General features: G+C 37.7%; 1 protein-coding gene across 2 annotated transcripts in view; it reads left to right on the top strand.

Moving 5' to 3' along the window:
• Positions 1 to 18,306, top strand: part of KCNIP4 (potassium voltage-gated channel interacting protein 4) — a 358,211-nt gene that overhangs the window by 120,292 nt on the left and 219,613 nt on the right. Inside the window, exon 1 of one of the 2 annotated variants that reach the window (XM_072861788.1) lies at positions 6,820 to 6,919. The exons of the other annotated variant lie outside the window; for it this stretch is intronic. Within the exon in view, the coding sequence (XP_072717889.1) occupies positions 6,820 to 6,919 (100 nt within the window). Of the gene's footprint in view, positions 1 to 6,819; positions 6,920 to 18,306 lie in introns of those variants that run through there. 2 annotated transcript variants of the gene reach the window in all.

Raw genomic sequence — 18,306 nt, 5'->3', positions numbered from 1 at the left:
GTGAGCTACTAATGAACCAACAAGGGATTAGGAGGAAAAGTCTGGCAAACATCCACATGCTGTATCAGCTGAGCTGGAGGAACTCTTCTGTCAGTCTCTTATTCTGAGGCTGTAGATAAGTTTCCTAATCATATTTATGATAAAGTTAACTTAATACAATGGTCACAGCTAAAGTCCGCAGGAAGCTTCACAGTTTTCCAGTAATATGCAGCAAAAAATGTAGCAAAAAACAGAGCGTATTTCTAATTATTAATGATGTGTCTTCTTTCTTTGCTATCTAGATGAAAATTTTACCATGTTGTGTCATAAAATTCTCACTCTCTCCATAGCTATGCGTTCAAAAATGTCAGCATCCACATGCTGTGTATCACAGAAACTTTGTAGCACAGGGAGAACAGATGTAGTAATATTTCAGAATATTAAGGGGCTGGATTAGAGCTAGCAACATTCCTTTTGAATAAAATCTAATTTATGAATAAGTAAAGCTAGCATTATTTCTTGAGTGGGTTAACAGCTCAATATTCTCTAAAAGAACACAGTGATTAGGTGTGGAAGTAGTATGTTAGGACTGGCCTTGAAGGTGATGGCAAATATTTTGTATATGATGAAGTGGATTCATTAGAAATGTAAAGGGAGGGCTGAGAGAGTTGGAGTGGCAAGCCAGAATGATGATCTTTGCAGCAGTACCCTGAGTGGATAAAAAGAGGAGCAAGATAGCACTTGACAAGGACAGAAAAGAGGTCACAACAGTTACGGAGCAAAACCACAGAAGTCTAAAATAAAATTGTAGTTGTCTGACAGGGAAAAAACATTGAATCTTAGAGCTGTTGCACTGAACGCATAAGATATACCCTGGATTTGAGAGCATAAAGGGAGAAATAAACAAGAGGTGATACCCAGGTTAAAGGGCTGCAGGACTGACATGGCTAGGAAAGTTTCAGTGAAACTACTTGTGTCCCAAGCATTAGGTCACACACTTACAGTTTGGCAGAATAACACAGTCTCTTGAACAATACTGACTGAATGGAGGTGTGGGTACTGACAGGCCTGTTGAGGCATAGTGAGATAAGCTGCTGGAGACCTGGTACCATCTCTGGGATCCCACAGTTGTGTAAGGCATTGAACATGAACTATTTGAGGCCATGTGTCATTCAGAGCAAATTAAAGCAAGTATCATAAAACACCATTCCTTGACTCTGACTATCTCAAAATGTGAAATGAAGCTTGCTGCATTAGTTCTTCATTGCTGAAGATGCATAGGAGTTTTACAAATGACAGTTAATAAATAACTGTCTTGAAATTCTGTGTGACAGGATTTTCTCTGTAGTTTGGAAAATGATCAATATGTTCCCTCAAGTGCAAACACTTGAAAAATCATTAAGTTTCTTAGGAGAAAAATCCTTGCTAATAAATAGGTAGCACAAACAAATCATGAGAACAGTTGAGCTTCATCTGTGGAATTACAACAGCCAAGTATTTTTCAGCTTCAGTTTCCACAGACAGTTTTAAAATATAGTTGTCTGATGTTTTTAAGACATTGAACTTTTCTGAAGATTTTTTCTTTTTAATGAGGTTTAAGGACCTCCAGTAAAGATGGAGTTATCAGAACGGTGTTTTTCCATGCGATGAGAAAATTTCTGTCTTCCAATGATATATAGTTCATGGTCACAGTTAATATGATATCTGCATCGATTTCCAGAAATATACATTATCAGATTTAGGGAGCCATATTTTCACCGTATGGAAAGGGATAAACTTGAAATATAATTCCATTTTAAGGGCTTCAGAATACTTCTGAATACTATTCAGAAGACTGTTTATAATAACTGACATATTGACAGATTTTGTGCTGCTTCTGATATTTATAGCAACCCAAAACTTCTGAAGAGCAATGTTATGATATTATCCATATCTTCAGATATACTTTTCAACTGGGACTACATCTCAGTTGGCTAGTGAGGGTGTTTTATGTCAGAGTCTTCGAAAAGTCCACTTATGAATATTGTAGTACGTAACTTTTTCTATTTTAATCAGTTCTGCAAAAGCACAGGATTTATGCATTGATATCTAAATATACGCCAAGTGTGAAAAGCCAGAACTTCTGCTTCATTGCTGCATCTGCCCCACTTCCACGACCGGAGACAATTAGAGTGAGACACAACCTCCATGCCAGCCCATAAAATTATTGCTGCTTGCTGACATGGGGCTGAAATGCCTGGTTAGGGAGTCATCGTGCATATCACGATGTTTTGGGTGGGACTAGGAAGTAGTCTTCTTCTGACATGACTTAAGCATCATTATGTCTGAACTGTGGCAACTCCCTGAGTTGTGAAAAACATTGGACACAGTTCAGGATGTAAACTTAGATAAAAGTTGTGAAAAGGAAGAAATTGAGGCACTATGATGTCAGATTGCTGTACTCTTTTTTTACCAGTACTTAATCTGGGAAAGATGGAAGTCAAGGCACGTTGGCTCAATGCCTGAAGGAAAGTTGCAAGGTGTGGGCCATTATAAGATTTAACATTTATAGTGGCTGAATGCATCATAGTGTTTTGCATTTTTTCTTTGGATTCATTAAATATTTACTAAGAAAGAGAGTTAAAACTAAAAGAGAAAAGTTTGTATCTTTTTGCTGGTTTCACTCAGTGATTTGATAAGCTAGAAGATTTACTAGGGTTTTTTTTTAATTTACATTTATGTTCTATTTTATTCTCTTAATTTCTTATGCTAGTAGTAAATTTAAGAGAGAAAAAGAGACTAAAGTGTAATAGCAGTTAGCTGGTGAGATAATAAAGTATTTGCACTTATGATACATCAAGATTTTCTGGCCCATTTTCTCCTTTAGAAAGAAAGTGTTTTACCCCCTTTTAAGATTAAAAAATATAAATTTCTTTTAAATATCTACAGAGAATAAATATTTTAATGATTTTATTGGATGTTGGAATATTTATTCAAAGTTGTTCTTATTAAAGGTAGGAGAAAAATATTATTTATCTTTGTAATAAGTTTCAGGGACATCACTTCTAAAGCAATCATTAGATTGCTCTAGCTTTACAGCATGATTTTTACCATCATCATATGCATGCTTAAAAATATTATTCAGGTTGTTCTCAGTCAAAATCAAGAAATTGTAGCTTCTATTAGAGGTTCTGTTCTCAGACTTCATGTATGACATGGGACTCCCACTGGTGCTGTTTCATTTCAGCTTTCTCTTGCTGTGCGTAGATGTCCTCTTTTGCACCCAGCTCTGCCAGTTAGCTCTACCACTAACTGCCCCCCTGCCAACGACAGCCTTCCCCAAAACCTGTTAGTGCAGCAGTGCATGTGTGCATCCCACTTTGCTTTACACAAAGTCATCAATGTTAGCTCGGGTCACTAATCTGAACTTTTTAACCAAATCCAACTGCTTTTGACTTATGCAGGCCAGGCTCCCATAAACTATTTAACTAGGTGGTAAGGAATATCAGTGGATAGCAATCATCCTCATGGAAGCCATGATGAAAACCTGAGAGTGGCTTAATAGCATCCAGATGAATATGAGCACATAAGAAAAGGAAATGTAAGAAAGAAATACAGCCATTGCTGGGACTCCATCAATAGACCCGCTCATCACTTTTCAGTCTAAATTGATGGGGTCTTTTTTTAACATTAACATTTCATGATATATAGCATTAAGCAATAGCAGTAACATTAATGGTATCAAGGATCTCAGTCACAGTAATGTGAATAGAGTCACTGTATTGTCGTTTAGAGCTCCATCCATCACAGGATGAGAAGTGACCACTTAGATATGTCATAGCTCGAAATATAACCAGTGACTTCAATTTAATATATTTACTCTCATGATAAAAACTAAGAACCTGCGAAATGCTTTGTTGAAAAGGAGACAGCATCTATAACACTTTCTAGGCTGAAACCTTTCATCTGCAGTTATACATAAGAAAAACACAGCTACATGCTCTTGTGTAAAAACCACCTATACGGCATGGTAATTTATGCATTAATATCTTTCCTCCTATTCCCATTTCCTCCATTCCTACTTATCTTGTAGACCTTTTCCAAGTCTAATTCCACAATATATTAAGGCTTGGGTAGTTAGACAAGAGAGAAAATAGGGTTTCAATATTTGCAAGTATGTTAGCTACATTCTTCCTATCATGTTTTGATAAAACTGTATGGGTAAATGAAGATCACTTTCTTTTTTTTTAATGGAAGGCAAAGAAGTAACCAACAAGCCACTTCACTGGTTTTGGCAAGGTACTTGGAGAGAGAAATAATGATGTCTTTGTAACCCTAGCTGTCAATAGAGTCGACTCCATTTTTAAGCAGGTAGGAATATGAGGATCAGAGATAGCTTTATGCTATTTTGCATTCCTACAGGAGAAATATCTTTTGTAAGGTTTTATAAGTTTTGCTAAAAAGCAATGACCTAATGAGGGAAGGTATATTTAACTGCATATTAGATTACCTGTACGTATATCAAAAGGAGGAAAAAAAAAAAAGAAGGAGATTCTCATGGCTTGTTCACAGTGCTTGAGGAACCAGAGTTTAGTCACAGCTTTCTTGTAAAGTCCTAGCCTTCCCTCAAGATTATTATCCTTACTGTGCTTTGGCATCCATCTGTAACACTGGAGTAATACTAACTCCTTCCTTTCATCTCCACTTCTCTGCTGTGCCTTGGAAGAAGAGTCAAAATTAGCCATAGGTGCTGTAGACCTACACCTCTGAGAAAACTGTTTACTTTGCCCGTACTTGAGGAGGCAGATCCCAGACAGCGGATCTCCACGTGCTTATTTGTCTAGTCACTGCCAGTCGTGAGGTCCAATTTTGGGGAGCAATGGCAGCCACCTTCTTTGCAGCACCGCCACCACAAGCTCTGCTTTCCAGTTTTCTGCTCTCGGCTCTGAGTAAGTCACAAAACTAGTAAATATTGGGTCTTTTACAACAGTGTTTTCATTTTAACATTTTCAGCAGATAAATATTAATGAAAGCTGTTAATGAAATCGAATATGCCAGTTCAGGTGGCAAAGTTGCATGTACCCAAACACAACTTATATCAACCTTTTGGGTAAAGGCATGCAGATTGCAGATGTTATGTTGCTGCTGCTGCTAAATTAGCCCATTTTAGTCCCACATTGAAGGAGAGCTGGACCCACTGTCCTTAAAGCCATTTATAAGGTGGCTTAGAGGGGAAAGATACTTAGCCTTGTTTGGAACAAAGATTAAATGAGAGAAAGAGGAAGAATGTAAGGAGAAAGCTTGCAGCAAATAGAGGCAAAGATACCCAAGGAAAACTGGCCTGCAGAAATGAAACTAATACAATATTTAGGATGGAGTGATAAACCTCGGGTTTTCTGACAGAAGTCTAAGCAGCTTTAGGGAGTCCAACCCAGAGCAAAAAAGGACAGAACAGTGACATGTGAACATTACGCTGTATGGATTTATCCATCCACTGGAGAAGAAAAGGTACCTACATTATATCTGCTAGCCCCCTCACTCCCACTTCATTCCACTGTTTTCAGTAATGATTACACCCATCATAATGCAAGTATACCTGGGGGACTTAGAAGTTGCTGCCAGTTCTCACATGACACAATGATTATTTTTTTAATCTTATCCAAGGAAAGAAAGAAAACTGAGCCCTTGGCAGTAATTGATTACCGCCGTTTGGGGGACAGTACTGTACCAGACAGGATTAAATTTGCTGCAGTTGTTCCCCTGCTCATTTCTGTTGCAATAGAGGTGCTGTTTTTCTAATGTAAATTCCTTCTTAGATGCTAAATTATTAAGGGATTTAAAGAGTAAATCCTTAACCGCGAATAGCGTTGTGCGCTGCGTGCGACAATGCCAGTACTGCAAGCTGTTGTAGGCAGGCCAGTTACTGGTGTAAGGTACAGTTCAGTCCTGTGTTTAGGATTCCTGTATTTCACCGCTAATATTTTCCATGGAAAATACTTTGTTTAGTAAATATTACGGAAGTGAGAAAGCACCAAAAATAATGAGCTTGCTTTTCCTGCTCCTTCTCAATCTGTTCTTTTCAATTTTGTTTTCCGAACGAGCCCACGTAATAAGCCTTAGAGAATCTGAGACAGCATATTTGGGGTTTTGTTTAACTGCAAAAAAAGGACTCTTAATTCACTGCCGGGTACAAAATGCTATGCGTCGCTTGCCACATGCAACAGTCCGTGTCTCGGACCGTGTCCGAGTCTGTATCTCGCACTGTATCTGAGGCAGGTTTTTTACCCGGAGAAACTAAGGGCGAAGTTGGCAAGCCGCGCCCTGGCAAATCCTCTCCAGCACGGTTCGGGAAAGCCACAGGGCGACGAGGCGAGGGCTGGCCGGCTCCGGCTGCCTGGGAATTCGCCGTCCCCTCGGCAGCGCTTTCACCCCCCGCCCCTCGGAGCAGCCTCCCCGGCGGCCGCCGGGCCTGCGCTGGCCCCGCTGCGCGCCCGCTCCCCGCAGCCACGCGGCCCTGCTCCTGCCGGAGGGGCCGCCGCGCCCGGCACGGCCCGGCTCCGGGGACGCCCCCGGGCCACCTCGGGGGGGCCGGGGGCGGGCGGCCCCCGCTTGCCGCATGGCTGCTTGCCGCATGGCTGCCTGCCCGTGGCGGAGCCGGGTAGCCCCGGCAGGCCGGAGCCGGTCCGCCTGCCTCTCCCGGGCTCTGCTCGGGTAGGCAGGATGTGTTCCCTGCCGCTCCCCTCCCGCTCGCCCCCTTCCCTGGCGGGAGCCTTCTGCGCCTAGTTTAATGGCTTTGCAAAGCAAGCCAGGCAGAAGAGCACTTTCCTCAGTGGCGGTGGTCAGACCATGACCTAACTCATCATGAACTTGGAAGGGCTTGAAATGATAGCAGTTTTGATCGTGATTGTGCTTTTTGTTAAAGTGTTGGAACAGTTTGGGCTGATTGAAGCAGGTTTAGAAGGTAAGGGAGTGCTTTTCAGTGGCTTGTCATTTTTCTGCTCTGCTTATTCTCTTGCGGCGAGGCCAGGGGCACCTGCGAACGGCACGTACGGCACTACCCGGGCCACCTCCCGAGCGACGTGCGCATCGGCGGCTGTGTGGTGTTGATGCTTAAGTTGTGGTGATTTTCTCTCGCAGGAAAGATAAACTGGTATCCTGAATACTGCAGGTATAAACGTAGGTGTTAAGCAGGGAGAAATGCCTTAAAATCTGAACCTCTTATTCCTGTTTTAAGTCTGCGAATTTAAAGTAGTAGAGGTCAAAGCAGATTTCAGGAGGTTAACATGCAGATACGGTTATATTGCCTTAAAATTGTATTGTAATCTATGCAAAATTGGTTGGTAATCTCTTCATGTTAACATCATCTGTACTGGGATTGTTACAGTACCAAGATACATATTTCACAGCATTTAAAAACCTGGTGAATATTTAATTTACTATTCATATTTTAAAATGTGCTTGAGGAAGAACTACAATACTCAGATTCAAAATAAGCAACTTGAACATTCACTCAAGGCAATCAAGTTCAAGTTTTATTGCTTGATGCTTTGTTTATCTTAGATCACCTCCTTTCTTCTTAGCAATATTGTTTCTGTATAAAGCAGTAAAAATGAAAAAGAAGCAGCCTACTGTATTTAAATGTGCTTTTTATTTGTAAAAGCTAGCGGAATATTGGGGGGTTTTACCTTACTTCTAAAAGTGCAGCTATTCTTACCATATGAAAAGTTAGTCTAAAACCCACTGATTGTAGCATGGTTGATAACGTAATGATATTCATTGCATCTCAGTGTTTTATTAGGTTCCAGACTGAAATGGTCTGTTTCTCAAATATTGAAGAAATATTGTATTCTCCAATCTTCCTGTAAGCTAGCATTTGAGTACAGTGTATATACTTATGCCTATGAAAAGGGGAACTTTGTTGACTGAGAGATTGTGGTTTCATGTGTTAACGAGTAAGAATATAAGCAAAATTTGCTCCTAGGAAAAGGTCGAATGTAATCCTGTTTATGTAACCCTTTCACGGAACGTAGTGATTTTAAATAAGGAAGTTCACTCAACTTTTTCTCTGTCTGTGGGGCTGTCTTGTGTGGACTTGCTAATATTGATTACAGAATCTGAAAACCCTGCAGGGACTCACAAAAATGTGTTATCATCAAGCACATTTTTATAAAGAATTTATGTGTCCATTAGAGTGCATTATATTGAGTTTAAATAACAACGGAGAGATTCCCGTCAAATGTATGAAATTCTACTTTTCTTTTTGTTTTGTGTTCAGTTGTAAATAGAAATGTCAATCAACTTGAGAAATGTTACGATAAAAGTTATCTCTGGCATTAGAGGCTGCAGAGATTCAGAGAAAAAAGCGGCATTGACTTTTTGGGTTGGTCGGCAGGTTTGTGTGTGCTCTGTCGAGTCTGATTGTCACATCTGGTCGGCTTCCCTGGCAAAATTTAGCACTTGGTTGTTGTCTGTACTTGTTTTTATGGCTGAGGAAGCTGATAATGGAAAGACAATTAGAAATATAGTGAAGCTGCCTGTAAGTGTTTGTAAGAGTTCTGTAAGTTTCTCGTGTAGCTGCCTGTTTTGTCTGCCTCACTGGCCAAAACACTGGCAGTCTGCTTGTGCATGGAGTCTTAAAGTTTCTTCTTACCTAGTGTAGGACAGGTTTCCACATGCCAGCTAGATGAAACCACAGGAGGACATATATGCCCCATTACTCTGTGGTGTTCACCTGCTGTGAATGAGATAAAAGGCATGTTACATGGGAATCAAGTAATAGATATAAACAATGATGTATGAAAATGGGGCTTAGCTAAATTGCACAGACTTACGAATTTGTTTTCTCTTAGTTCAGGAACAGGGCAGGTTTATTCCCCATTTTTTTCCTAAACTTGAGAATTAAAGATCTGAATTGATTACAATAGAAAAACAGAAGATTTATACACTTTTACTAGGGAGTTGAAAAAATTGTTATAAGTATCAAGGCTATTCGTTTCCACCCAGGAATGAAAAATATATGCATCATAAAATTGTGCAAATGTTAGAGACGTTTTTAAGTAGAACGTTAAGAAAAAATGAATTTTGCAAGTGTATTTGGACTATCCATGTGCTTTTCCAGAAATCGGTGCGGAAGTGGGTCGCAGTTTTCTGAAAATGTTGTTTGTTATAAGGACATTTGCAGTTGTCTGGTTTTGGATAGGTTATATCCCTTCTTTTTTTTTTTTTTTCTCAAAGGTTAGTATGTCCCAGTGAACTCTTTTGGCATGTTCCATACAAACAAATAGTTTATGGCTTATAAAACACATCCTACGTCTATCTGGAAGTCATCTACAGATTCAGTAATAATCTGTAACACCATGCACCCAAAGCAGGATGCTAAATCTGAACTCTCTAAATCATACTGAAGCTTTGGTAGAAATCTAGGTTTCAGAATTAGTCCTTATCATGGTAACAAAAGCTTGAAGATAGCTTGTTGTCCTTCCTACACCGGTTTATCATGATTCTGAACTTTGTGAACCACTTCCACATTAATTTGAAAGAATCAGGGGCAATTTGTGTCAATCAATAGCAAAATCTCATTTTCCTCTTTTCAGTGTCATAATAACTATCATAAGTGTAAGTAACATTCTGCTTTCTTTAGGCTCTTCAATACAAATTGTGTGTGTAATAATAATAGTATGCTATTATTTTCATTATGAAAAGAATAAAATATTTTCGGAGTAAAAATTGTATGTACTTGCTTATACGTATTTTCTGATGTACTGCACTCCCTCAGATAACAGGAGTGGTTTTGCCCAGTTGCCTTCAACTGCTGAGTGATTCTGTTGTTGTTGGAGAAGAATTTTCCAATAGATGTTTTTAATATTGTATGACAGCTCTTAAAGTGATAAGTAACAGAATAGGCTTATATATTTTTGTAGCTTGTGGCTTGCAGAGACTTTATCTCTAGGTTAAATATTATTTTATGATGTATTGCACTCACTTAGGTAACCGTATGCTTTCTGTGGTTTTTGCCTAGTTGCCTTTAACTGCTGAGTGGTTTTACTGTTGTTATAAAAGTATTTTCAAATAAATGCTTTTAATATTGTATGACAGCTCCTAAAGTGATAAGTAGCAGAACAGATTTATTCACTCTCATGGGTTGTGGATTGCACAGACTTTGTCTCTAGGTTAAATATTTAACTCTTCAAGAATTGGGTTATGTCCTCCTTAATAAACTTTACTGATTTTTTAAAACAGTAATGTATTAGGTGTAAGGAGTAATGTATTGATACCTAAGGAGGAAAGTTTGTTCACACCTAGATATAAAATTAAAATTAATCATATTTCTTGTATGGCAAGTTTTTCCAAAAGTCATTCACAATTAAAATGAGATAGAAGAACTGAGCAAGTTGAATATACAGTATGTTAGCATCTTAAGATTATGCAATATTCAGGATATCAGTTTATATGATTTCTGTATACTTTTAGTACTTTTCTGAAAAGATCGTGATCTTCATACATAAGGTTCATATGAACTTGATCAAGATATGGAAGAGGTTTTGCATGTGAATATCTTCCTTGTATGTCAGTTATTGTGGGTAAATTGTTGGAGACAGAGTGGTTGAAGCACCATGAGATCAGCCCTTTCCTAAGTTAAAATGGTTTTGTTCTAATGTTTCTTTGGAAAGCTGGATTGATTTTCAAAAGCTAAATCACTTATTAATTAAATAAACAGCAAAGTAAACTCATCTTCATCAATGTAAGCATTGAAATATACACCATTAGGGATAAGGTTCAGAGAAGAAATGTGAAGGATATGAGTGATCAAAAATACTTACCTAAGAATACCCTGTTTGTTAGGAAATACTCTTATAGCAGTTAGTACCTCTACAGGAAAAAAAAAGGCATAGAAGTAATCATATATGTTACTGTGAAATGTGGATTCTATGTTTCTATATTATTGATATCTATCTAATCTCCTTGCTTAGGAGCCCTGAGAGTGGTGGTAGTAGAACTTTACAGCTAAAATTGTAATAATTAAGTTAAATTACTGAAACATTTGATTCCTCTAAAATGTTAAAGCAGCTTCTAATGCCATTTTAATAATCCTGGCTATTGACAGCTTCCCATTCAACAGAGCAAAACCATGGACACATAGGGAGTTGCTTGTGATATTTACAACTGGTTTTGGCAAGGACTTGATATGGCTGGAAACAAGGCTGAAGTTACTTGTGGTTGCTCTGAAATTAGCAGCCGCTGAAGCTGTTTTGTCATCCAGGCTATGATCTGCTGGGAATTTCAACATTTCCACCATGATGTCCCTCTTCCCAGTGTTGTTCATGGATGGAAAGAGAGGAATATTTATTTCAGAGGATTCATAGTCACTAGCACTTCTTAGTAGAAATAGCTTGTAATAAACATACGGGCTTTTCTGCCATTTTCTTAAGATCAGTCTTGATGTCAAAGAGAGTTATGCGCAGAATTACAAAGTACAAAAACAATCATGGACCAATATGTGAAATTATTATCTTGAGATGACAGTATGCAAAAGAAAAAGAGATGATAGAAATTTTAATAATAGCAATTTCAGGAATTCCTTAAAGTAATTTGTTCAATTACGTCTTTGGCTATAACAAGATAAATTGAATTAAAACAGCTGTTGTAACAACTGCTCAGATGTGAGCAAGTGAGCAGCAGATAGAAATCTTTAACACGGAACTCCAGTGAAGTTTTCCTTGATCGAATATTTCTGCTCCAACAGCACCAGCAAGTCATTCGTAGACAGCGGCATGTGTGGGTGTTGGTTTGGAGCTATGCACATGGGAGCACCTGACCAGGTTGTGTGTCCTGCATGACGGGTCAGCGGGCCACTACTGGGCAGAATGAATAAGAGGAAAGCTCTTCCCCTTCTGTTTTTATCATACTAGAAGCCTCAAGTTCTGGATACAGTTTTAAAAAACAGAAATAGACAGGTAAGAAAAGGAACTTGCTAGCCAAGGGAATTTGTAATAGGTGCCTTCAGCCCTTAGTTGCCTGCTTTAAGCAGTCTGACACCTCCGAATCAGCTTCTGAAGGCTGGTCTGCTGGTGCTGAAAAACCTTCTAGTGTTCCCAGGTCAGTATCTGCTGAGGAGCTTCTTTTCTCAAGACTAATTGTCACTCCCGATGATAATGTGCTTGTCTAGTGCTTTACATCCACAGAGATCAAACTAGGTAAATACTGTAACTGCAAATAAAGAGATGTCAAAGAAATAAACGGACAAAGAGCACGACACTCTGAGTTGTCAATACGATACCTTTTGCAAACTGACTAGTTTGTCATTAACCTTTTTCTAAAAACGAACAAAAATATTAGACCCAAGTAAGCAGAGAGTTGATCAGAGAACTCTCAGCTTTCCTCTGTGGTGGATAGTTGTGATGCAGTTCATGAACACAAGGGTCTCATTCCTGTTGCAGTTTGGTTATTAGTTATTTCATATAGAATGGGAGTTTGAATAAATGGAAATTGTCTCATCTACTATGAAATGGAAGAATACTAGAACCTTATTGCTCGGTTTTACTCTTTTGTAATTTAAGGTGATAACGTAGAGAATTTTATTGAGAATAACCTGGGTATGAGAAAAAGGTGGGATCCTGGTCTGTTTTATCTCCCCCAAGGAGACAACTTCGGATATTTACTTCCCCTACTTCCTACTGGCTACTCAATATAGAATTTATATTTTCAAAGTATCTGTTTTATTTATTTACTTGGAATAAGTAAATGCTGCATTCCTACTGTCAAAGAGCCACCATAAGCAAAGGAAAATTATATACCACACAGTGTTTGCCTATCTCTGTAATGCCTTTACTTTTACATATCACCCACAAGGCTGAATTCCCTTTTAATGAAAATCTGTAAATGCCCTCTACTTACATTTATTGACCTCTTTTTTCACTTTTTCGCTAGCTTAGCTATCAGTAAATGTAGGTGATACAATTCAAAACATGCACAGTTACTACCAAGTTTTGAGAACTTTTATTACTTTTCAGTACTTAAGGCTGAAATAGCAAAAAAAAAAAAACCCCAAACCTATGTCTTTTTTAATTATCAAAAAAACCCCCTTAAGTTGATGTTATGGATTTTTTTAAGCAAGATATTTAGAGCTAATTAGTTTCATGGTCTGTTGAGTAGAAGAGTAAACATTTTCTAAGAACACAGTTTTGTCAATGATTAGGGGAAAAATGGCATGCTGAACTTGGTAGGCAGAAGAAAATAACCTGAATAGTGAAATCAAGTGTACCCATTCTGTTTAGAAATATATTAGTGCTAATAATACTCTCTGCACTTTTTTTTCTGTAGAATTCAAAATGCTTTACAACAGTAAATAGAATTATCTCCTGATGTATGCAAAGATATCAGGAAAATGAAGCCCGAGAGTAGTAAATTTCACAAGTTGATACATGAAGTAAAAAGGAGTTGGCAGATCATGTGCTTTACATTCCTGTATGCCACAGGGCAATAACTTCTATCCATTGGCTTTTTTGATGAACCCCATAGCATGTTTTGGGTAAACCATGAAATGCATTTGATGAGAGGAGAGACCAAGTGAGAACAAGTGATCTTTTTTATTTGGGATCTGTCTGTTAAGGTCAGTGATATTCTCAAATTGTGAGATTTCCAAGCTTTCCAAAATTAGGTGGGGTCAATCCAAAACCTTGACATGTTCTGAAGATGACAAGGGAAGAAGGAGTAATTGTTTCATTTCACAATTTCTTCCTTTTTGCTATTGTTAAAAAACAGTGTCTGATTCCATTTTTTTCCCCTTATCTTCACCTGGTGAGTCATGTTGTTTATTTCTCTGCATCATTCCCACATTTACTCTCCCTTTTAATTAGGCGGTATATGTTTTCTGGCCGTTAGCTCTGTGTCAGTCATTTGGTACATGTCTCAGAAATCAGGAAGATCAACTGCATTTGCTATATTATCTCTATGACGCTATCCTTGTTAATATGCTTCCTTTTGTTCCTAATACATTTTAGAAATAACCAACCCAAATATAAACTCTAAAAGTTTATCCCCAGCTCTTTAGGCCTTTCAATAATGACTTTTCTCCTTTGCCTTTAGTTTCCTCTGTAAGTTTTCTGTACATCATAATTCATTCAGATTGTTATTTCCCTTTTTTCCATTATTACTCTCATATTTATACCTAATGTAGCTACTATACCACAGGAGGAAAATGAGTTTTTAACCAAAACTTCTCTCTTTATTGCTGGATTGCAAAATTTTTGCCATCTAATGCATCTTCATATAGAATTCCTAATTTTTATTATATTTTTCTATCTGGTTTTCCCATCAGTCACCTTCACTCAGAATATTTCTCAGCTTCAGAAAGTCAGGCTTTTTGACACATCAAGGGTATATGGATTTAAATATACTAGATACACATACTTTTAACTCAGACTACATTCATTTTGCTCACATAAAATGTAAAGAGATGCTCCGCTTTGGCCCTTATGCCCTTATGTTAACTTCCAGTCCAGTTTTGACCTCATGTCTTTTTAGTTTAAAGACATTTAAAATATAGCATATAATATTTAGCTCCATGTCTCTTTTATTAGAAAATAGTAACTCCAAATTTTAGGAGCTTTATTTCACGTGGTTTCAAGCTGGTGTCTCCCTAACATCACAGATTACATATATCATTGTATTCTGTAGTTCAATAGGATTGCTGTGAAAACCCTTACTAGGTTTTAGTAGGTCCTTGCATTGTCGTGATTATGAGCTTTGCATTATGATTAACAGTCTGCTAGTTGCTTTGGCTAATCTCTGACCAATGTACTGTCATCTTCTGCACTTCACCGAGACTCCATGATCCGATTCAGGTAGACCCATGTGGATCAACATCCCAATAATCACATTAAAAATGGCTTGTTTCCAGTTACTTTACCTTCTCATGCTCTTGCTCGTAGAGTAAGAAAGATTAGTTGAATTTTCCTGGTTTTTTTCAGTTGCCTGATGAGGTCAGTTACATTTGCTAAATCATTTTAGTCATATGTGTTCTTATATCAAAGGTGAAAGATTAAGCAGCATCACTGAAAGTGTGCTAGGCAGCCTTATTATTTAATATAATAGTTTGTATTTTCACATTGACCTGTGGTCCCCTCCTGAATTCTGCGCTTTATCTGAAGAAATTTTCTTCCTATAAAATTACAAATGATTGTATATCTTCTTAGGGCTATAAAGAAGATCTTGTGTTTTAGCTATTTTTTTTTTATATAGGAGAGTTCTTCCTTTAGTTATCTGACCTATTTCTCTGGTAGCTATTGATGAATTGTTCATCACCTGGTAGAAAATTCAGTCCAGACAGACTGAATGCTGCCTAAATCTAATGAGGCAGATGATTTAATCTGATGCATCATCTCTGTTTTTGATTTCTGCAGTCATTTTCCCCAGTTGTATCTCTAGAAGTAATTTCTGATTGTAGTTGTCCAATCTTTATTTCTGATTACTGTCATTTTCTGATAAAACTACAGAAGCATTAATATATATGCTTCTCCAGGCACATTTTCTTTTTTGGATCAATAGTCCAAAAATTATTCTTCTTCAAACAGACAGATAAAACTTGAATCATCCAAAGCAGGCCACAACAGCTCTATTCTCATTGTTGATAATGTGAGATAATGAAAGAAAAGAGATTAAATGGGGTGAATACTCATTTATTAATCAGATAGTTATTTCCCAGTAGTTATAGCAAAGTTATTGTAGGAAATATTGTATATTTTTACATAGAAGTATGATTATAAGTTTAACACTCATTACTAACAACAAATTCTAATACAGAATTGAGTTTTCTGTATTTATACAAAAATCTTTATTCTGTATTTATACAAAATAAACCAGTAGGTCTGAAGCAGAAAAGAGAAAGGGTTATTAGAGAAGTGAATTGTTTAGGACGTGAAGGAAGATATCTTCACTGGACATATGCATTATGATAATGCGTAACACTCAGCAAATGTTGTAGGTACATCAGAGTAGACTCTTGTACTCCAGGCTCTACCCCTACATCAAGAAGGTTTGATAGGGAGGTATTGGCACAGACCAAGGTTTGATAGGGAGGTATTGGCACAGGTATTTGCCTATACTTTGAGTAAATCTCATTTGGTTTCACCTTTTATGACAAACTTCACTTCCAAACTATGTTTTGTATGAATAGCTTTATTTAAATATTCCTGTTGGAGGGGAGCAGGATTGAGTTACATGAAATCCACCTGACTTTTTTTTGGTCCCTCTATTACCCTTTTCCATCAGACTGACAACCTTTTGTGTTCAGTGATGGCTTGCTCTGTTGATGGCTTGCAACCTTTTGTGTTCAGTGATGGCTTGTAAAGGCAATCCATGCCATTACATAGACAGCTAAGAAGTTACATAATCTTGTGTTGAAATCATTGATGGGATTGACCAACTATAAAGGTATCAGTTTCTGTGCATGCGTGTGATGAGAGGGCAGAGAAAAAGTTCTGGATAAAGTCGTAATGACTCACAGCCCAAAACTGTAAGATCTATTACTTTCACGGTGAAGAAAAAGATGAGTTATATGCAGTATGTAAGGAGCGTCATACCTCACAGTTGCGTGAATATTTGCTGGCACACTTATAAAAAGAGATGCCTTTTGGACCCCTTACATTATCCATACTCACTGTGTCTCTGGCTTACCACAAATTAATAATTGGTAAGAGACCTCTTCTTGTAGAAACTACTCTTCTAGCTGAGTCCTTAGGAATGCGTCCATTTTTCTACCTAAGCTATCCAATTTACATAAGTAGTTGTAAGCAATACCCATACTTTTGAATGCTGCAACTCATAGGTTAGCGTCGTGCCTGTATTACAGTATTGTCAAAACCCTGTTGTTACCAAGATTAGCATTTTCTTGAAAAACAGTCTGAGTCCACTAATGCATTATGAGGACACATATTGAAACATTCTTGTTACCTAGTTTACAAATATTTTAAAGCTAATGTAATACATTTCAAGGTTAATTGCTACTATTATCTCCATTTAGAAAACCATATGCCCTTTCTTGTATTAAATTATTATGCAAGTATGTGTGTATATCTGCTGTGCATTAGGAGTATTGGAGTAATTTTATCCAAAACTTTCTTTAACACCTTGACTGATAAGGTGAGACAGCATGGCACGTCAGTGAGGCCCAGGAATGAACTATTCTGCCCTCCCACCCTGCTTTTCAAAAGGCCTTTTCAGAAGATCAGACAGTCATCTTGCAACTCACATGTTATTTGTTGCTTATCAGGGCCATTTTCCTGGAAAATGCCTGGTCAAGGATTTCAAATGCAGCAAACAAGCCATCTACAAGTTGATCTGTTCTTTTGGTAGCAGAAGGTCATACTCAATCAGCATTTTTTCTAACTGTGCCTCTACCAAGTAATGGGGTGGCTGTAGGTCGCCAGGAAAGACAATTGCTGCTGGTGGAAAAAATCATCTATATACAGCCACCTCTTGCCTGTGTCTGAGGAGCTTTCAGGAACAACAGAAACAAGACACAGCCTACATAAGTTTCTCTGATGGTGGCAGCCCATGCTTATCTATTGCGCTTAAAAAGCAAGCAGGGATTTATCTTGTAGTGCGTGTATAGTGAACCTGACATTTCTGGAAAGCGCAAATTTGTGCAGATAATCCATAATGCTCATGTGCAGTAACTGTTTCCTTGGAGGATGAGACCATATTCTGCCATTATACGAGGGTGTAGTCTGTCCACTTGGAAAGAAATCTATCATCTGAGTAAAGTCCTTGACTATTTTTTCATTAGAAAGAACTTTTTTTCACACTGAGTCAAATTTTATTTAGCCTTAGGGTATACATGTTAAATATTTAGAATATATTAACATGCCATCTGAATTCCCCCCTTTGAAGTCTGAGATTTAAATTTATATTTGCAAGACAGCAAGCACCTGTACTCTCAAAAAAATGTTTGGCACTGAACAGCTAGCACCTCCCAAGGACAGGAGGTGCATTGGAGGTCTGCCTTGCTTCATTTGTAACTTGCAGCTGGTGATAAAAGGAATTTTACACAGTTTGAGTTTTCTAAATTTTTAATATATTTGAACAAAACTTACTTTAATATGTTCATTATGTATATTTGATACGACATCAATCTAGATTGTTTTAACTAATTTTGAGTTTAAGACTTTTAAAACTTATTTTGCAAATAAAAGTCCTGCTCTTACACAAATGTGGCAATGTATAAATGCCATCCTTGAAAACCGTTTGGGATTTGAAGACACGTTAGAGCTCTTTCCCTCTTACTTATCGTCACAAAGCTTAGAGTTCACATTCTGCCAAATTTTAAGGCTGGATAAGTAATATGCTATG

The sequence above is a fragment of the Ciconia boyciana genome, chromosome 5 (assembly GCF_034638445.1).
Source record: "Ciconia boyciana chromosome 5, ASM3463844v1, whole genome shotgun sequence".
Lineage (NCBI taxonomy): Eukaryota > Metazoa > Chordata > Aves > Ciconiiformes > Ciconiidae > Ciconia > Ciconia boyciana.
The sequence above is the reverse complement of the archived record's forward strand: the minus strand, read 5'-3'. Positions and strand labels throughout refer to the sequence as shown.